Source organism: Galeopterus variegatus, unplaced genomic scaffold (genome assembly GCF_000696425.1).
Source record: "Galeopterus variegatus unplaced genomic scaffold, G_variegatus-3.0.2 Scaffold3758, whole genome shotgun sequence".
Taxonomy (NCBI): domain Eukaryota; kingdom Metazoa; phylum Chordata; class Mammalia; order Dermoptera; family Cynocephalidae; genus Galeopterus; species Galeopterus variegatus.
The window spans coordinates 32,715-52,692 of record NW_007729869.1 but is presented as its reverse complement, the minus strand read 5'-3'; the positions used below and the strand labels follow the sequence as shown (position 1 = coordinate 52,692).

At 48.1% G+C, this 19,978-nt stretch overlaps 1 protein-coding gene across 1 annotated transcript; it reads right to left on the bottom strand.

The window, feature by feature from the left end:
- Positions 1-8,703: 8,703 nt before the first annotated feature.
- KCNMB1 (potassium large conductance calcium-activated channel, subfamily M, beta member 1) lies at positions 8,704-19,716 on the bottom strand. Its single transcript, XM_008585918.1, has 4 exons — positions 19,323-19,716; positions 15,630-15,787; positions 13,922-14,093; positions 8,704-9,572 (listed from the first exon to the last, which is right to left on the bottom strand). The coding sequence occupies exons 2-4, from the start codon at positions 15,761-15,763 to the stop codon at positions 9,303-9,305; spliced, it is 576 nt and encodes a 191-aa protein (XP_008584140.1). The 5' UTR covers positions 15,764-15,787; positions 19,323-19,716; the 3' UTR covers positions 8,704-9,302.
- Positions 19,717-19,978: the final 262 nt, after the last annotated feature.

Genomic DNA, 19,978 nt, shown 5'->3' with positions numbered 1-19,978 from the left:
CTGTAGTTGGACATTTTTTAAATTAAAAAGCTGAGGGAAATAAAGGAGCAGTAGACTGTAGTGTTTAAAGGCATAAGCTTTGCAGGAAATTACCTTAGTTCAAATCCCAGTTCTGCTGCTTATTAATTGGGCACTAGTGACCTTCAGCAAGTTCCTTACTTTCTATGTCTCAGATTCTTCACCACTAAGATGGGGATAATGAAAATCATAATTCCTATAGTCACCTGGAGGGTGGAATGAATATGTGCAAAGGGCTTGACAAAGAGTCTGGCATGCCTTGGTCATTGAGAAATGTAGCATCAGTGTTAAATATTCAAATCAAATTCTTAGGTATGAACTTACTGACAACACTGTCTACCTCCCCGAGCTTCTCAGCCCCGGATAACTAAGTAAAGTATTGTGGCTTTGTTTGCTTATGCGATTCCTTCTGCCACTGGCCCAGGAGCTGCTTGGATGCATTGCCAGTCCTGCTGGTATCCATGTCTCTAGGTCCTGGCACAGAGGGGCAGCCAATAAATGCACAAAAACCAAAGTGAAGAACTTGAAGGGCTCATGTTGCACTTTAGAGAAAGTTCTTCTCATCAGGTATGAGTTTGCAATTTTGCTGATGCAGCCACTCGATTCCCATGGGCTTCCTTGAGATAAGGCATCACCTTGATAAATTAGCTGTGGATATAGGCATCCTGCAGCTGGCATGGAAAAGCAATTTAATTTCCAATTAAGCCTGATTTCGGGGCCAAGAGATTTGCCTGCCTCACACTGGGAGGATTATTCCAGCCAAACCTATTGTTATCACAGGTGATGATGTTCCCGTGAAGTGGACTCTTTAGGAAACTGGCCTCGTGACCCTTGGGATGGTTCAACGAGGCAGGGATGTGACCCCCATGGGCAGGACTGCCTTTTCTCAGAAGCTACATTGATACAAGTAGATTCAGGAAAGTTCACAGCAGAGACAGGCAGTCTGTCCGTGGCAGAAATTTTTAAGACTGAGAACAGCTAGAAATGGATTGAGAGGGAAGAAAGAGGGAGGCAAAGCCATCCTCAATCGTGTTTCCAAGAAAGCAGGAAGTTGCTAGAGAGGAAAAGGTGGCAGTAGGGAGTTCCCTGAGCTCAAGCAGGAAAGAACCTGTGTCATCAGGTGGAAGGAAGCAGACTTGCCCAAAGAGAAAGCCAACATGTGTGGAGCATCTTTCACACACCGGGCACTGGGCTGAGCGCTTCATGTTCATTAACACATTGAATCCCCACAAGCACCCTATAAAAAAGACTTGCCCAAAGAGAAAGCCAACATGTGTGGAGCATCTTTCACACACCAGGCACTGGGCTGAGCGCTTCATGTTCATTAACACATTGAATCCCCACAAGCACCCTATAAAACAAACCATGTGACACTCATTTTCCAGTTGAGGAAACAGAATCAGGGAGATAAAGGAAACTGCCCTAGGTCATAGACGAACCAGATTAAAATTCTTGTTTTTCTGTGCTTTCCTCCCTACAGCCTCCTTTTCCAAGGATGAATATAAAAACATAGTTCAGGGCCATAGGAATAATGTCATACTGAGCTGAAACTTACCTCAAAAATTGTAAGAATGAGAAAAAGGCCTATGAAAGAAGTTCAAGGAGAGAGTGAAAATAAATGATGCTGGGCCTGCTGGGGGCAATATCAGACAGAAGCAAACGACACTCCCTCTTTGGGGTGGCACCCATCTTCCCCACCGGGAGTGAGATCCGAGGCCTGGGTGCATTGCTGCAACATGCTGAGAGGCTTGTGTGTGGCTGGAGCTCCTCACAGGGCTCTGGCTTCTTCAAGTCAATGAATCTCTGGCTTGTGGCTCAGGGAATTTTAATCCCAAAGGTTGAAAAGAACCAACAGAGGAGATTAATGAACCATGGTCAGCAGAGTCACAGAAAATTTAGTTAGATGCCAAGAAGGAGTCACATGACCAATCAATGATAGACTCTAAAACTATATGTAAATGAGTATGCGGTCACCTCCTGGACAAATTCTAAAGTGGATTATTAAACCAACGGTTTGGGAACACTTGGAAAAGAAAGCAGGGATCAATGAGAGAAGGGCAGGGTCGCTCAGAAAGAATCATGTTAGACCAGCTTCTCTTCAGTTCTGCCTTTTAATAAGAGTGCCCAGTCCAAGGATGGATGTGGCTCTAGCGTGCCTGGCTTTCAGATGGGCATTGGATAGGCTGTGGGCTGTAGATTGTGGATTCAGGCCGTTGTAGCTGCACTTGTGACCCCGTCTGTCCTGGCAGTGCCTGCATCAGAACCTTTGCAGGGCTTTTTCAGATACTTACACTGGGGCATCACTCCACATCTATGGACTCTTCAGAAGTGTGGACCCAGAGAGGTTTTTGAAAGCCTGGGCTCTGCGGAAAGGCATATAGAGGCATCTAACAGGATCTTTGTATTTGACCTTGTTCTGCTCAGCATTTTTCAGTTTTGGTATGGCATACAGACTAAGGGACAAGATTCCCAGTTGTTAGAGAATAGTCTGAAGCCCTGCTGTCTAGATCTGAATCCCAGCTCTACTATTTACTAATTTCTGACCTGGGGCAAGTTAAATTCCTTCCCTGTGCGTCAGTTGCCTCATCTACACAATGGAGACACTGATAATAACCTCAAAGGATGTTGCCAGTGTTAGATGAGCTGCACGTATTAAGACGTTGGCCTACAGGTGCTTGACAAACATTAGTGCTTATTACTATTAGGGATGACAGATTCCTGTACAGACTAGCTAAATACATCCCAAAATGGAAGGGGCTACATCTTGGTAGGGTGAGTCATTCATCAAAAAATGTGATAATGTAGATTGTCACTAAACAGAAATGTTGTAGAGAGGGTATATGGGTTTTTTTCTGTGACAATACTCTGACACCAAATGAGAGGGTTTTTTTCCTCCTGACACCAACCAATTGTGACACTAACTGGGTGTCCCACAATTTAATTCAGTTTTGGCACTAGCTACCCAGAGTTAGCACAGACCCCACAGATTGAAGGCTCAGTCCTACAAGAAGGCCCCACTCCAGATGCTAGCCACAAATGGGGTGCCCAGGATACCCATGTCTCCCACACGACCTCCCCACCTTCCAGGTTCAGTAATTCACTAGAACAATCTGCAGAATTCAGGAAAACACTTTATTTACTATTACTAGTTTATTATAAAGGATGCAACTCAAGAACAGCCAGATGGAAGAGATGCAAGGTTTGGGAGGGGTGCGTAGTTTCCACACCCTCTCCCTCCACCTCAATGTGTTCAGCAGCCCAGAAGCTCCCCAAACCCCATCATTTAGGAGCATTTATGAAGATATCATTATGTAAACATGATTTTTAAATCATTGGCCATTGATGATTAGACTCAACCTCCAGCCCTTCTCCCCTTCCCAGAGGCCATGGGGTGGAGCTGGAAGATCCAGGCTTCTAATCAAGACTGTTCCTTCTGTCAAGCAGCTCTCATCCTGAAGCCACCAATGGACCCACCAAGAGTCATGTCATTAGAGCAAGAGATGCTCCTATCACTCCATCACTCCAGAAATTCCAAAGGTTTTAGGAACTCTGTGCCAGAAACACTGGGGACAGGGACCAGATAGCTATTATACCATAGAGCGTTCAAGTACCAAATTAGAAAGTGGAGAAGCACTACATGATCTTTAAAGTCCTACTGACCCTTAGAGAACAGGAGTTTGTATGTGATTACGTGAAATCAAAGGGGAGTAGAATAGCAGTGGCTCCAGAATAGACATAGGAGGACTCGGAGCAACAGTGTCGCTGGGCGTGGGGATAGAAGACATGTCTAGAAGCTGCACATGCTGAGCCAGCCCCTGCTTTTATTTCATGGGTATTGGGGATGGGAGAGGTTGGTATGGGATAATGGAGATCAAAGTCCCTCTAAGCCACCTTTGACTCTGCATTGGGCAGAGAAAGAGTAAGCCTTGGGATGAATCATAAACTTGGCCCAACATTCAGTTTGGAGTTGATTGCTTTGCATCTATACACCTCCCAAATCCTTCAAGGAAGTCGGCTGATGAACATGTGCTTTGTATGAGTGGAAAGGAGAGTTGCGGAAACCTAGGAAGAAGCTGAGTTCTGTATTAGAGTTGACATGATGAAGATCCAGGAAAAACAGTTGTGGATAGGAAGATAAATCCATCGCCTAAGTCATCTGCGGAAGCAGGAGCTGGGAGCCAGGGAAAACTCATCCCCGGCTCCTGGCAACCAGTAGGAATCTGATGGGACCTGGGGGAAGGCTTTGGATTTCCACAGCTCATGATGTGGGAAGGACATGGAGGCCTTGTCTCTGACACACTAGACCAGTCCCCCTGGAACGGGCCCACAAGAAGCCTCTTGGTCTCAGAACTGCTTTACGTTCTCAAAAAATATTGAGGATCCAAAGAACTTAGGTGTATGGTTTACATCTATTAACAGTTACCATTTTAGAAATTAAAGCTGAGAAGTTTTGAAGTACTTAATTTGTAAATGTTTATTTTTAAATAATTAATCCATTACATAACAACAAAAATAACATATTTTTATGAAAAACAATTATATTTTCCAAAAAAAAATATATTGTGAGATGTGCCACATTTTACATTTTTTTGCAAATCTCTAATGTCTGGCTCAATAAAGGCAGTTGGAATCTCGCAGCTGCTTCTGCTTTCAGTCTGTTGTAATACCACATGTCATACAACTTCTGGAAAATTCCATCACATGCTTGTGAGAAAATGAGGTGAAAAAAGCAAATAATGTCTTAGTATTATTATGGAAAGAGTTTTGACCTTGCAAGTCTCCACTTTAAGAACTGCTGCACTAGAATGTAGTAAATTTCTGCATGTCTTTCTGTGCTTTCTTTGGTCTTTCTCTTTTTCCTACATGTGCAAGGGCAGTGGCTGGCAAGGTGCAGGACAGTTGTACTTTTCAAGCAGTACTTTGCCAAAGATTTCGAAGAATTCGAACTCCCCCCAAATGCAGGACTAATTCAAAAGACATTGGATATTCTAACGTACCAACCTGTACTGACAATTAGCAATAGAATAAATGCAATTTGCAATCCACTGACACAGGGAGTTTTGAAATGAGGGGAAATTTTGGATGAATTGTTGATTTAGAGGGGGAGCTGGCATCACTTCAATTAGTCACAAAAATTAAGATTACATTAATATTTTTATACTGCACTATTTTAAATGTGCATAATGCAGGTTCTCCACTGTGAAGAAGGAAGCCCTGAATAATGGTTGGTGAGGGGGCAGGGAGGGAGAAAGGCAGGAAGAATAAAAACTCCTTGAAGGCAGGCACTTCCACTGATGGATAGTAGATAGGCTATCAAAGTAAAGCGAAATCTTTGCCTTCTGAGATTTCCAAAACTAGAAGAGACCCTCCTTTCTATCCCCCTCTAGTTGCAGCTTGGGCTGCTGAGCTGAAGAATTGTCTGAGGCCTGGCACCATCAGGATGTCCCACAAAGGTCCTTTTCATTTCAAGTCTGGATCTCCACTGTGTAGTCTGAGTTCCCAGGGAGGGCACATGGGAGAGCAGTCCAGGTGCCCTTCTCCAGGTGTGAGTCACTGGCCCAAAAGAGGAAAAGTGAAAACGATGGAAGCACAAGATATTCATTAGCACAGTGACTTATTAAGAACCGACAAGGGCTCTCTGCTCCCAAGCAGCCATTATTCCAAAAACTATTTTTCCTCAGTGTCTAATTCCATCACTCTTAAATGCCCATTATTTCATGCACATCCTGTGTATGAAGTTCTGTGAACAGCAGACAGGTGTGGGATTTGGTAGAAGGAGGCCAGTGTCTGCTGACAGGAAGAGGACATTGGTCTCAAGCAAATGTAAGTCATCATCAATAATGCATGGGGCAGTGGTGGCTAGGCTTCCCCATGTACCAGTTTTTCTAGAAGGACATGTCTTTCCCCCTGCAGGAGCTGTTTGGATAGTCTGAGTTTCTGTGTAGTTTAGTCCCAAATGCAGGTGCATGGCAACCATGTGCAACGTTGACCCTCTGAGTGAGACTCTATACTAGTCTGTTTCTGTTACTTATAACAAAATACCTGGAACTGGATAATTTATAAGAAAAAAATTTATTCCTTACAGTTTCAGAGGCTGGGAAATCCAAAGTCCAGGGAACATATCTGGAAGGTTTTCTTTGGTGGTGGCTTTACAGCAAAGCAGGTGTCGCATGTGGTGGAGCAGAGAGAGAGACTAATCTCTCAAGTGCTCTTCTTTTTAAAGCCCTGAGAACCACACCCCTGACCGCCATTATTAATCCATACACTATGGCATGGTCCTACAATCTAATCACTTCTCCAAGGCCCCACCTTTCAATTACAATAGGATTTCCCACCCTCAGCAGTTACAGTGGGAAGTAAGCTTCCAATATATGAACTTTGGGGAGACACTTAAATCAGTCCACAGCAGACTCCTAGCTGGGACTTTGTCTTCTTTTGCTTCTTTTTTAAAAATTAAGTTTGAATTTTTGAAATAATTGTAGATCACATACAGTTGTAAGGGATAATACAGAGAGATCCCATGCACTCTTTTCCTAATTTCCCCCAATGGTAATATCTTGCAAAACTGTAGTGCAATATCAGAAATGGAACTTTCTTTAAAAACTCCAAAGATCCTGAGACTTCCCTGGCCCCAAAAGGGAGAGACTCTGGGGGATGGTGAGCTGCTTCCCTTGGAAGGAGGATCCCCTGGTAAGACACTGGAGGGCACAGCGGTGCTCCAGTCTCCCTGATTGGAAGTAACAGATGTTGGTGCAGATTCTGATGGCTCTCTCCTAAGACCCCTGACTTGCATGAGGGCACCCTTGTGTTCCAGAGGTGCAATGCTGTTCCTTATGCAGGCCCTGTGGCTTTGGGTGGCTGATGGAGTTTGGATGTGTTGTCCCCTCCAAAACTCATGTGGAAATTTGAATCCCCAATGTGGCGGTGTTGAAAACTGATTGAGTCATGGGGGTGGATCCCTCATGAATGGATTAATGCTCTCCCTGGGGGAGGGAGGATTAATGAGTGTGTTCTCACTCTATTAGTTCCCGCGAGAGCTGGTTGCTTAAAAAGACCCTGGCACCTTCTCTTTCTCTCTTGCTTCCTCTCGCCATGTGATCTGCTTGTACCCACCAGCTCCCTGCCACTTTCCACCATGAGTAGAAGCAGCCTGAGGCCTGTGCCATATGCAGCTGTCCCAGAATCATAAGCCAAATAAACCTCTTTCCTTTATAAATTACCCAGTCTCAGGTATTTCTGTTATAGCAACACAAAACGGACTAAAACAGTGGCTTTGTCCCTCAGCACTTCAGCTGGGTCTGCTCAAGTACTATGGTTGCAATGCCAGGTTTGGAATCACACAGCCTGGGGCATGATTTCCACCTCCTCTCTTACTATATAGATGGTCTTGGCCAATTACCTCTTAGAACCTGTTTTTCATCGTAGTTTTTATAGCACTTAACATTTGTCAGTCACTATCCTAGGAACTTAACATAATAACTCATTTAATACCAAGAACTCTATAAGAAAGATACTATTATTACTTTCTAGTTTGCAAATGAAGAAATTGAGGCACAGAGAGGTTGATTTACTTGCCCAAAGTCACCCAGCTAGTGAATGGCAGTGTTGGGTCTTTGAACCCAGACAGAACACACCCCAGGTCCACGTACTGTCCTATATTGCTTCTCCTCTTCTGTGAAGTGGGTTCAGCAGTACCTCACTGAATTTTTACAAGGCAAACTACTTAGCACAGTGCCTGGCATGTAATAAATAAGCACCAATAAATGCTAGTTAACATCATTGTTAGCATAACTTCTTCTGGAAGTTTCTGAGTATTGATGACTTATTACTGTTATTAACAATAGCTTCTACTCTGATCATCTACTGTGTGCCGAACCTCCATTCAGCCTTCTCAGCCACCCCAAAGGAGGAGTCCCTCTTTTACAGATGAAAAAACAAGAATCAGAGAGTTGAATTCCAGCTGAGATGGAGACAGGATTCAAACTCAAGGGTTGTGTTTTAGAATCACAGCTCCAGAAGGAACTTCACAGACACCAGCCTAACTTCGCACCCAGCTCAGGACTTGCCCTGCCAAATAGTCATCTATACACCCTGCAAAGCCTGGTGGCGGGGCCCTGGATCCGTACCCCAGTGGTTCCCATGCTTGAGCACATCTCAGAGTCCCCTGCAACTATTGCTAAAACACAGAGCACTGCCTAACACCCCCACAGCGTTTCTGGCTCGGTAGAGCTGGGACAGGAGCCTGAGAATGTGCATTTCTCACAAGTCTCCATGGGACCCTGATGTCACTGGCCCAGGCACCCCACTTTGAGAACCACCACTGTAGGAAAACTTCTTGGAATGGGAATGGTAAAGCTGATGGCCTCCTCCAATCGTGTCCTCTTCAAATCTGAGACAGGCTTCCCCAGCAGGCTTAGTGCCTGAGTATTTACCTGCAGAATAAATCATAATCCCCATCTGTGTGATTACCTTTCTTCCATAGAGAGTGCTCAAGACTGTGTCTTCTCAGCAGCCTGTTTCTGACTGGAGCCCAACCCCTCCCCAGACCCACCTTCAGCTCCTTTGTGAGGGGGATTCACTCTTTCAACTTTTTCCCAAGTAACATCTACTGTTATTTTTCTGATTAAAAACAAAACACAACCTTTCTATTGTTGAAAATTTATAAAAGTACAAAAAACAAAAGGAGGATAAAGACAAAAATTCAAACGAACCACCATCCCACTGCTAATATTTTGATGCGTTTTGGATATTTTCTTAGAGCCTTTTGTTATTTTGCATATATTTGTTAATATTAGAATAAAAGTGTATAGGCACTTAGTGTCCTAAAAAAAAGCAATGTTCTAAATGTGCTCTATAAATGGAAGCTGCTGTGGTTTTCATTATGGAATTCAAAGAAGGAACTGAGGTTTGCCAAGGATGGCTTCCATGGTGGGAGAGGCAGGCCTTTGAGCCAACAGGGATGACATGGACACAGAGGTGACCATCATCATCATTTGGGGATAGACAGTGATGCAGTAGGAAACAGTTATGAGTCAGTTGAGTGGGGACAGGTTATGAAGAGCTATAACTGGCTCGCCTTATGTCCTCCAAGGCACTAGGGAGCTATGGTACATTCTTGAGCAGGAAATGACTCACCAAAGGGATTTCCCAAAGGTCAATCATGCAATGGAAGACAGGATGGAGTGGAGGGGGAGAGCAGGAGGGCAGGGGAGGGGGAAGGTGGGGACAGCCCTGGGGGCCCACCCAGGCCCCTGGGACACAAGCAGTGGTGTGGCTGGATGGGTCTACTTCTGCGCCGCCAGGATGGAGAGGGACTGGTTGATCTTCACCATGGCAATGAGGAGGAGGCCGCCAGTCAGAAGGAAGGTGGGCCAGAAGAGGGAGAAGAGGAGGGCCTGGGGCCCGTAGAGGCGCCGGTACAGGACGCTGGTCTCGTTCTCCCGAGTCGTGGAGAAGCAGTAGAAAACCTGGTGCTCATGGAATCTGGCTCTGACCTTCTCCACTTCAGCCCGGGCCATTAGGTAGTTGTCCAGGCTGCCTGGGATGTAGGAGCACTGAGGGGGGAAAGCAAGAGCACGTTTAGGGTTGGAAATCCATGTTTCTTAAGGCCCAAGGGTGAGGACCTGCTATAGAGTAAAGAAAAATGCCAGCTTTGGAGTCGGGCCCCCAGATGGGAGTCAGGGCTTCTGGGGAAAGCTTGGCAGGTTGTGCACTGCACAGTCCTGGAGGGCGCATTCGCAGTGCCGTTTGTGTGGATGGTGGCCCTGGAGCTACTCGGTGTACGCGCTGCCTACCTGGACACAGGGGCCCCACTGGAGTCCTAGTTCTGCTTCTGTTGGCTATAGAATCTTAAGCAAATTGCTCACACTTTCTGGTCCTTGGTACCTTCATCACTTAAATGGACTAATAACAATACCATTTTCAAAGGATATTATTAAAGAAGGACTTCAGACATAACTGTCTAAGGAGACCCATGAGTGACACAGGCCAACTGGGCTCTGTATTTGGATTAGGGTAGAGGTCGCATGCTCGATTGCCTACAGGGCTCAGGTAGATAATGTCAACGCATGAAGCAGGTGAGGCAATAGGATGACAGGTGCCAACTGGCACTTGCCTTGGTGCCAGGAAGAATTGTCAGGGAGTGGCAGGCCTGGAGAAGTGCCGAGAGCCAGCTACATACAGACTAGAAGGCATCACTCCCTCCAGACCATGGACACCATACCATCCAGAAGATCTACAGTAGCCAGACCTCCAACATTTCCAGAGAAGTCAGAAAACCAGATTTTAATGTGAACTCTCACAATTTCAAAATATTGGCAAAAATTCGAATTGAAAACCCTTTGAGGTCTAACCCTGTTTGAGCCAAATAAAATATGTTGGCACTCGGTATTGACACTGGAATCCAAGGGAAAGAGAGAAAGCATTGAAAAGAGCTTTGTGCCGGCAGAGCACGATGCACATTAAATTCTGGCACTGGTCATTGCTATTAGGAACCTCCCGGCCTGTTCGGATGAGGCCCAGCTGCAAAGCTCTGCACAGGACGCACGAAGTAGAGACCCTGGTTTTATTTCTGTTCTGAGGTTGCTTGTGTGAGCCTCTGGGGGATATTCTTCAGGTGTGGTCCCCCCACACCACCTGTGACAGGATTCCTGGAGGCTGCCCACCAGCACAGGTTCCTCCTCTCTCTACATCGCTGAGGCTGGGGCCTACATGCATTAAACTCTGAGGACCACTGCCCTGGTGAAATCATGTCCAAGACCAAAATGTATAAAAGTGAGGCCCAAATGGTAAGTGTTGCGCCAGCTTCTCTCCAGATCTCTGTTACTCCCTGGATTTGAATGAGGCCCCCACACTAAAGCTGCCTGACCTGATGGCATTCAATCCAGCAGTACAGAGGATGTTGCATCACGGTTTTGAAAGCCCAGGGAATGGGAGTGCTGCATTCAGATATAGGTCACCAGCCAGCCAGGGAGACGCTGAGGCTGGGGAGAAGCTGGCTCCTGAGGAATCTGGCATTCGGAGATGTTGGACGCTGCAGGGTCTTCAGTAAAAGATGATGCGGAGTCCTGAACTGAGAGCTGGGGGCCTGGCCCGAGAGTTCCCAAGGCCTCTGACTATGACCTTGGGTAACCTAGCCCATTCAGCAAGAGTGTGGCTATGGAGCCAGACAAACCTGGGTTCAACCACTAGTTTTGAGTTGTGTGACCTTGGCAACTGCCTCAACCTCACTGAGCCTTAAAAATTGGTTTTGTGAGGGTGCCAGCCTCGAAGAACTGTCATGGGATTAAATGAGATGATGCATGTGGGTCACTTAGCACAGAACCCAGCACATAGTGAGCGCTCAAAACAATGGAAGGTGCTGTTATTATTTTAATACTGGTAACTTATTTATGAAATCACAACAATAGCTCCTTCTTTCCCTCCTTAAAAAGGGGCCCAAGGATGAGTACTGAAGTGGGGACTTGTGCTCATCTCAGACCCCACTATATCCTTCACCTGCTTGGGGTTCCTCTGGGTCCTTGGTTTTGTAAGAAACTGGACAGGAATCCACTTTTCAGGGCCAACTTCAGAGGTCTGAAGCCTGCTTGCTTCCTGTCCCCCCTACCCTGGATTAGCTAACCCTGAGTTATCTGAATGATTTCGAATGACCTAGCCCTTTCCCCAAGCCCTGTGGCATCACTGTCCTCAGCACAGAACATGGGAAGGAATTTAGAAACCCCCCAGGTTAAGGCTGTTATGGGAGAATCTGAGGGCAGACCGCATGCAGCCCCTTCCTCAGAGTTGGGGATGGGACGAGAAAGTCTGGCCTGGCCTTTCACAGGTGATTCCAGAGGACACTCAGCTGGCCTGGAGCACTGGCTCCCTGCACCGCTGCACTGAGCAAAGGTGTAAGGAGCAGCTGGCCACCAACCCAGCTGCATGGAAAAATCAGCAGGAAGGGCACGTCCACCATCCCCCATGGCAGCCTGCCATTAGCACTGCTCCCGGTGGTGCTGTGGGGAGAAGGGAGGACAGCTAGCAGCTCCAGCACTGTCCTTCCATCACATGCTGCTGTCTGCTCACTCAGCGTGCTGGCCTCTTGCTCCCCTGAGCTGACAACCTCAGGATCGGGAGGCTGCCTACAAGCCAGCCTGCTCCAGCCCCATCCCACGTGGAAGAGGATGACAGCAGTTATCACTCTGCTTGCTCCTGGGAAAGATCGGGGGCAGAATGCCCATTAAGAGGCAGGGGTCATGAGCAGGAGCTAACTCAGGTGGGTCCTGAGGCCGTCTCTCCATCTGGGGGAGTAAGTCATGCTAGTGATGCCAGAACAGCTCCGACCACCTTGCGCTTCTCAGACCCGCTTCTGCCTGAAACCCCATTGCCCTACCCCCAGCACGGTCAAGATTCCATAGCGTCCTTGCCCCTTCCCATCCCATCAGCCACCAAATTCGGACTGTCAGCATTCAGCCCTGTTCAGTAACTGAATCCACATAACTGCCAGCTCCATCTTCCCGGCACCACTCTGATCATGCCCCCAGATTCCAGTTGCTCACAGCAGCAATCCTAACCTTAGAACCACCCAGGGAGCTCCACAAACTGATTTATGCCCAGAGACTCTGCTTCAGTTGGTCTGGTGTGGGACCTTGGTCCCCCAGGTGGTTCTAATGCACAGCCGGAGTTGAGACGTCCCAGCTTACACACTCACATTTTAATTCCATAGTTTGGCAGTTGAAGTCCTCTGGGAACAGAGCTTAGTCTACCCTTGCAGCCTTTTCCAGCTACACACACCCCATCAGGTGTCATTTTCTACAGTCAGCCTTCCAGTTCCTGTCTCTACCGAGCCCTTCCCTCCGCCACGCCTTGCTCTATGCCCTACCTTCGAGATGCAGTTTCCCCAACATATTTCTCAGCACCCAGTGCCTGCCTGATTTTTAAAGCCTAATCCAAATACCTTCTGATACCTCACCTTACTTTCAGCTGGAGAACATTGCTCCCTCCTTTAATCCCCACAGCTTCCTCTGTTCCTCTCTGTGGCACCAATCCCTCCCTGCTAGGCATTGTCCTGAATGAGCTCTCTCCTCGTGGGTACTACAGCACTACCACAAGAAGTGCTTGATGGCTGTTGAATGAATTAATGAGGGAAATAAAGGAAGGGAGAGAGGGAGGAAGGAAGGAAGGAAATATTAGCCAACTCATATTTCCTTTAGGAAGGGCTTTGATGTAGAAAAAAAATTTTTTTGAGGGGGAGGGTAGGATGTTGAGAGATGGCGATGGGAAAACCACCTAAATGTTTTTTCTATGAAGGCTGCTCCACTCCTAAGTCCCTGGTTTCCTGGGGAGTGACAGAGGTTCCACTTTGTGGGGTTGAGGGGGAGGGTAGGATGTTGAGAGATGGCGATAGGAAAACCACCTAAATGTTTTTTCTATGGAGGCTGCTCCACTCCTAAGTCCCTGGTTTCCTGGGGAGTGACAGAGGTTCCACTTTGTGGGGTCAGCTCTGGTCTGACCTCTCATTTGACTCAGTTTATAGAATGGGAGTAATAACACTAGCGACTGCTTCTTTTTGAGTGCCCACCATCCACCCAACATCAAGCTTGGCACGTTATGTACAGTGTCTCTGAGTTTAAAACAGCACTCAGCAACGTTAGTATCCTATCTCACAAAGGTGGAAACAGAGGCTTGGAGGGGCCAAGTGGCCTGCCCCAGTCACATAGCCAGTTAGTGGCAGAGCAGGGATTCAAGGCCAGGTCTGTCCGACTCCAACACAGAAAAGCGAGGGCTGGCTCAACCTCATGCCAGCTGTGAGGCCCTGCTCAAGTGGGTTAATCTTTTCCAGCTTCAGGGATTGGTGCAGTTAGGGACAGGCTCACATACCTGTCAGGGAAAAGGGGACATGTACCCAACCCCCCAGTTCCAGTACCTGGTGGTTGCGGTCCCGAGTGTCCTCCGTGTGGTACAGCACGGCCCACCTGCCCACAGCTGACACGTTGACCCAGAGACATGGGTACTGGGGCACTTTCTTGCCCTCCAGCTCCTCCTGATCTCTGATGTTGGTTTCAATCAGGTGGCATGTGGATTCCTGGGTCCACACACTGGGGAGACCACACACACACACACACACACACACCCCGCTCAGAACCAGGGTGACACCCAGAGCACCCAGTTTGAACACATGATCCCCTAGGAGGCTTTAGGGAGACCCAGGCTGGGACCCCCATGTTTCCATAAGCATCCAGCACTGAAGGCACATGACCCCAGAGCCCCTGGGCACAGGGATAGAATTGGAATATTGGAGTTGGTTGGGGTCTTGGACATCATCTACATAAATGGTTCTCAACCCTGGATACTCACCCAGAAATCTGGGGCACTTTTGAAAAGATTCCCATGTCCAAGCCACACCCCAGAGCAAGTGAATCAGAATTTCTCAGGCGGTTGGGCCCAAGCCCTGGTATTTATTTTAAAAGCTCCTGGAGTGATTCTGATGAGCATCCAGATCTAAGACTCTCTTACCCACATCATCTCTCTCTTACAAAGATGAAAAAGAAGTTCAGAAGGGTCAAGTGACCTTTACAAGACTACCCAGGACCTGAAGCTAGGTCTGTGTGGCTTCAGCATCTGTGCACATTCCCCTAAAGAGAGAAGGCATAGGAGGGCCTTGATTTACGCGGGGTGCGGAAGATGGCAGGGATGGACCTTAACCTGGAGGTGACGTGTTGGAGGTACTCAGCGGCTCTGAGTAGCACCTCACTCGGGTGAGACTGCAGCCCAGAATAGCTCCAGTGTTGTAAAAAGTGAGGATGGAGCAGGTCCAGGAGAGGCTAACAGACTCGTCAATACATAAGCGAATCAATTGTGACTCATCTCCTATTTATCCTGCATTGTCAGACGGGGCGGGGGCGGGGTGGCTGTCGGCAGCTGGAACGTGCCCAGAGAAAGGATCTGAGACTTATCCTAAGGACAGGCTGAGGGTACTGAGTGTGTTTGTACCAAACAGAGCATGAATCAGGAATTTCGGCACTCTTCTTTAAAAGCTCAAGGGGGCTGACAGGTCAGGAGCGAGAGTACGGAGTGTTCTCTGAGATTCTTGAGTGGAGCTCAGGGGACCTGATGTTGGTTCAAGATAGACACTGCCTACCTGTCAGAAAAGCTACGACATGGCATGTTCGGTGAGGTAGTGAGCTCCCATCACTTGCGATATTCATCAGGAGGCTGGATGCCCACCTGACTGGGATGCAGCAGAGGGGAGAGAACTGTGCCAATGAGCCATGAATTTCCCCTGGGATTAAACTCACACTGGAGTGTTTGCTCTGCTTCTTGGCTGCTTCTTGTGAGAAGGGCATCCTGCATCTCCTACCACCAGGTCCCAGAATCCCAGACCAGCAGGGCTCAGTCCAGCCTACCCTCCCTGCACTTGAACCCTTGAGCCTAGGATGCTGCTTCTTGTGAGAAGGGCATCCTGCATCTCCTACCACCAGGTCCCAGAGTCCCAGACCAGCAGGGCTCAGTCCAGCCTACCCTCCCTGCACTTGAACCCTTGAGCCTAGGAGTGAGCATTGTCTCGATCATCCTGCCTGGCATGAGGGTGAAGGGGAGACCCAGGGGTGGGGGCAGCCAGGAGGGTGTGGTACCTTTTCTGGTAGAGGGGCAGCACAGTCGTGCCCAGGATATAGTAGGCAATGACAGCACACATCACCATGGCCACACCCAGGCAAAGGGCTCGAGTCTCTCCCCGCTTCTGGGCCATCACCAGCTTCTTCCCCATGTCCACTGGGGGCAGTGGTCATTTCTAGGGCAAACAGAGTGAGGTCAGCCAAGGTGACAGGTAATCCACAGAAGAGAGGACAGGTGAGAGGGGAGGAGACTTGAATATCAACATCACTCCCACTTATATATGAAGTCTGCAGCTTCTGGAGGGTGTTTTCGACCCCATGTAAGCCTCCCACCAGATCCAAGAGGGAGGATCGTCATCCCTATTCTGCAGTTCAAGGATTTATGCCTCAGAGAGGTAAAGTGACTTGTCCAAGGTCACACAGCCTGTGATAGGCTCAATAATAGGCCCCAAGATGTCCATGTTCTAATCCCTGGAATCTGTGAATGTTGCTTTATATGGCAACAACTTTGCAGAGGTGATTAAGTTAGGGATCTTGAGATGGGGAGACTTTTCTTGGATTATTCATGTAGACCCTAAATGTAAGGTGAAAGGGATGAGATATAGAAGAGGAGAAGGTGATATGACCAGAGAGGCAGAGATTGGAAGGATGCGGCCACATGCCAGAAAGTGCCAACAGCCACCAGAAGCTGGAGGGGGTGAGGGACAATGGATTGTCCCCTACAGCCTCTGGAGGCAGTGCAGGCCTGTAGACACCTTGGTGATTTTGGACTTCTGGCCTCCAGAACTGTGAGACAGTGGATTTCTGTTGTTCTGGGCCACCAAGTTTAAGGTCATTTGTTACAGTGGACACTGGAAACTAATGCAATGAGGCAGCAGCAGAGGGGTGTCATCTGTGCACTTCCTCCAGGGACACTTATCTCATAGAGAAACTTAGAGCACAATTTTGCCGAGAAACAGTCCCACACAGGGCTGGCTGGGCTGGGGACAGCATGCAGAGAAGGGTCAGGAGGGCCCAGAGGCAGCGCAGGCGATCGGGGAGCAGGAGGTTTCCCACACTCAGGATCCCTGAAGAGGCCACGCTCCCTTTGAGCAAAGGAAGAAGACGTTGTGTGCCTTGGCCGCTGCTTTGTTATTTCAGGGCTTGAAGCCACCCTGGGCCAAAGCCAAATGAGGGAGGGAAGGGGGCTGTTGGCAGCTTTCCTTCCCTCCACCTTCGCTCTGGCTGTAGCCCCTCATTTTCCTCTGGGCATCATCTACCCCATCCCAGCGCAAGCAGAGGTCCCCGCCCTCTCCTGCGAGGCCCACGGAACACTCCCAGGAGTGTGAATCGTCACAAAGTGTCTTCAAGAAGCAGCCCCTCAGTCTGTGCCACCTGGAGCCGCAGAGCTGCCCAGCTGTGGCCTCTCATGTGGACTTCCCATGCGTTCTGTGAGCTGCCCTAGAGCCTCCCAGTAAATTGCTTTGTTTTTTGTTTTAAGATATCTGGAGTCCATTTCTACCAAAAATTCCAGAGCCATGAGACCCTTTCTCTGTAATTGCATTTCAGAGGAAATTTTAGCCAGATATCAACAAGGACTCTGTTTTCCCTACCAGGTCTCTAAAGTAATAAACACATTATTTTTATAAATTAGTCAGTGTCCAGGAGACAGGCATTAGTCCAAAGGGATTTTCAGCAAAGTGTTTTATTTTCTAATTCCAGAGCCATGAGACCCTTTCTCTGTAATTGCATTTCAGAGGAAATTTTAGCCAGATATCAGCAAGGACTCTGTTTTCCCTACCAGGTCTCTAAAGTAATAAACACATTATTTTTATAAATCAGTCAGTGTCCAGGAGACAGGCATTAGTCCAAAGGGATTTTCAGCAAAGTGTTTTATTTTCTGCTCAGGCTTCTCTCCTAACTATTAGACGGTTTCAAATGTCCAATCAGAGATTCTTGATCCCCTAACCCCAAGCCCAGCAGTTCTCCCCCACTTCTGCTGCCCTATAGAGGGGAGTCCAAGGTCAGGCATCAAGGGTACAACCCTGTCACAACCTCCCGTGAACTGGCCCACCTCCCCTTTTGGTTGACAGAGATGACATCAAACAATTTTTCCTCCCTCATTTGGGGCACTAAGAGGTCGGGTTCCCCTACATTCTCATGGAGACATTATAAAGTCACAAGCAAGCAAAAATTTTCCCTGACAAAGAAAGATGTTCTGTTCAATTCCTTTTTATCTTTTGGCTTCTGTTCTATGATCTTGTAGGAATAGGAGAGGTCACAGCTTTTTCCACCTGATGCCAGTTTAGGAAGCCCACACAGGTATCCACAGGTAAAGCAACACGATCACCTAGAGATGGGCAAAAGCTCCACCAGCCCATTTCCCCAGGACTTGCAAGAATCACTGGCACCTGGCCCCACCCCAGTGACTGTGGGACACTTGGGGCCAATGGGGAGTCCCATCTTGGAGAGCCTAGGCTGAGTGACCACGTCAAAACCATTTGCACTGCAGGGAAGCTGGAGCGGGCTTGTGGGGGGACTTCTATGTCGTGGCCACTCCTCCATGTACTCAGCCCCCACCTCCCAGGGGCACTGCCTCCTCCACTGCTTCTTCTGTCTTCCCAGACCCTTGGGCACTCCTGAGGCTGGTGAAGGCAGGAGCCCTGGTTCTACCAGTTCTGGGAATTCAGGAGGAAAGGAAAGGAGAGGCTTCCCTGTCACAGAGAAGTCTGCAACCTGCGGCTTGTTCATTCTCACCTGTCTATAATGCTCGGATGGGATTGTTGCCTATTCCAAGTGAGTAAGTTTATAGGGTCATAATAAATCCTCCTAAGACCATGCTTGGGGCTCTGTTTAGTTATGACTTGGGTGAGAAGTTGGGATTCAACATCCATAGTGACAACCTTCAGACAGGAGGAAGGATGGGAACGCTGCTATCCCCTGAGGACTGGACAGGAAGAAATGGAGGGATTTTAGCTAGACTCCAAGAAGAACTTCCAAATTTTGAGAGTTGTTAAATATCTCTGGACTTTTTGGATATATCTTCCCATTTAGAAAAGTCACTCGAGGTCTGGCACAAATTTAGGAAAGATGGAGAAGGGTAAAGGAAGGCAGGCTTTCAGAGGGCCCTGATAATTGGGCTGACATCCTTTTCCTTAGAAGGACAGGGGATAGAATGCGGTGTTGAAGGGTTTGATGGAGTATGGTGTGGGCTGGGGATTCTGAGGTCATCAGACATGGGATCAAATCCTGGCTTTGCCACTTAGCAATAATGTGACTATAAAAACAAGAACAACAGCACCTGCCTTGAAAGTTCTGATAAAGATCAAATAATATATTGAATATCATGCACTTCCTACAGTGCCTGGCCCAGCATAAGGCCTCAATATATATTAGATATTACCATCCACAAGGAACCCTTAAGGTTCGGAGAAGTCTGGAGCGCTCTTGCCAAATCTAATTTTTGTCCCATTTCTCCAGAGATGTGACAAGTGCCAGGACTGGTTCCTGACCTGAGGGCCAGGGCACTGAGCTACCAGAGTGACCTGGCCACTGAGCCACTGCCCACCAACACCACAGAGCCCAGAATCCTGAAGGACAGCCCAAGGAAGGGAGCTCCCTCTGCCCACCCCCTCCCTGCCCCATCTTAGCCTGCTTTCTTCACGCATGTCCCCTCCAGTCCTCAGTCTTTGGAAAAACCACTTCCCAAGTGCTCTCAGCCACAGTACTCACAGTCTCCCTGGTGCCCTGTGGGTCTTCGGCAGGCAGAAGGTTTCTTTCTGCTTGGCCCCCAGCCCCCACCCTAAAAGAAGACGCTGAGCTCCAGCAGGAAGTTTGACCTCCCAGCCCGTCTCCAGGGAAGCAGCCTTTGGTTCCCCTCTGAGACAAGCCTCCATGCCCAAACATGGTCAAGTCTGAGCACACAGCCTCGGGACACAAACTCAGGAGAGCAGGTACCCAGCCCCGAAGACACCCGCTGCTACCCAGGCCCCTCACCTGCATTTCCCAGAGTCTCTTGGGAAACAGATTTCAAACAACGACAGACAGCAAAACTCAGAAACTGGAAAAGACCATCTTGGCATATTTAGAAACATTTTTTCACTCAGTCTCTCTGGGCTGGCAGAGAAACCAGGAATAGGAAATGATTCCCCTTTTGTTGGTTGGCATAAGGGAGAAAAGAGGAGTTGAAGAGAAACATTTTTTCACTCAGTCTCTCTGGGCTGGCAGAGAAGCCAGGAATAGGAAATGATTCCCCTTTTGTTGGTTGGCATAAGGGAGAAAAGAGGAGTTGAAGCTAGAGGGGTTGGGCTTGTTACCAGCCCCTGGCATATCCAGGCTGGAGCAGCTAAACCCTCCTGCCTCTGGCACTTACATGCTGTGTGACCTTG

Bases quoted from the DNA above. Each gene is read 5' to 3' on its own strand.
- KCNMB1 (XM_008585918.1), bottom strand. From the start codon at position 15,763: ATGGGGAAGAAGCTGGTGATGGCCCAGAAGCGGGGAGAGACTCGAGCC. The intron at 14,094-15,629 runs GTACCACACCCT...TGGTCTCCCCAG, and splicing joins CTGCCCCTCTACCAGAAAAG to TGTGTGGACCCAGGAATCCA. The intron at 9,573-13,921 runs GTACTGGAACTG...TTCCCCCCTCAG, and splicing joins CTCGGGACCGCAACCACCAG to TGCTCCTACATCCCAGGCAG.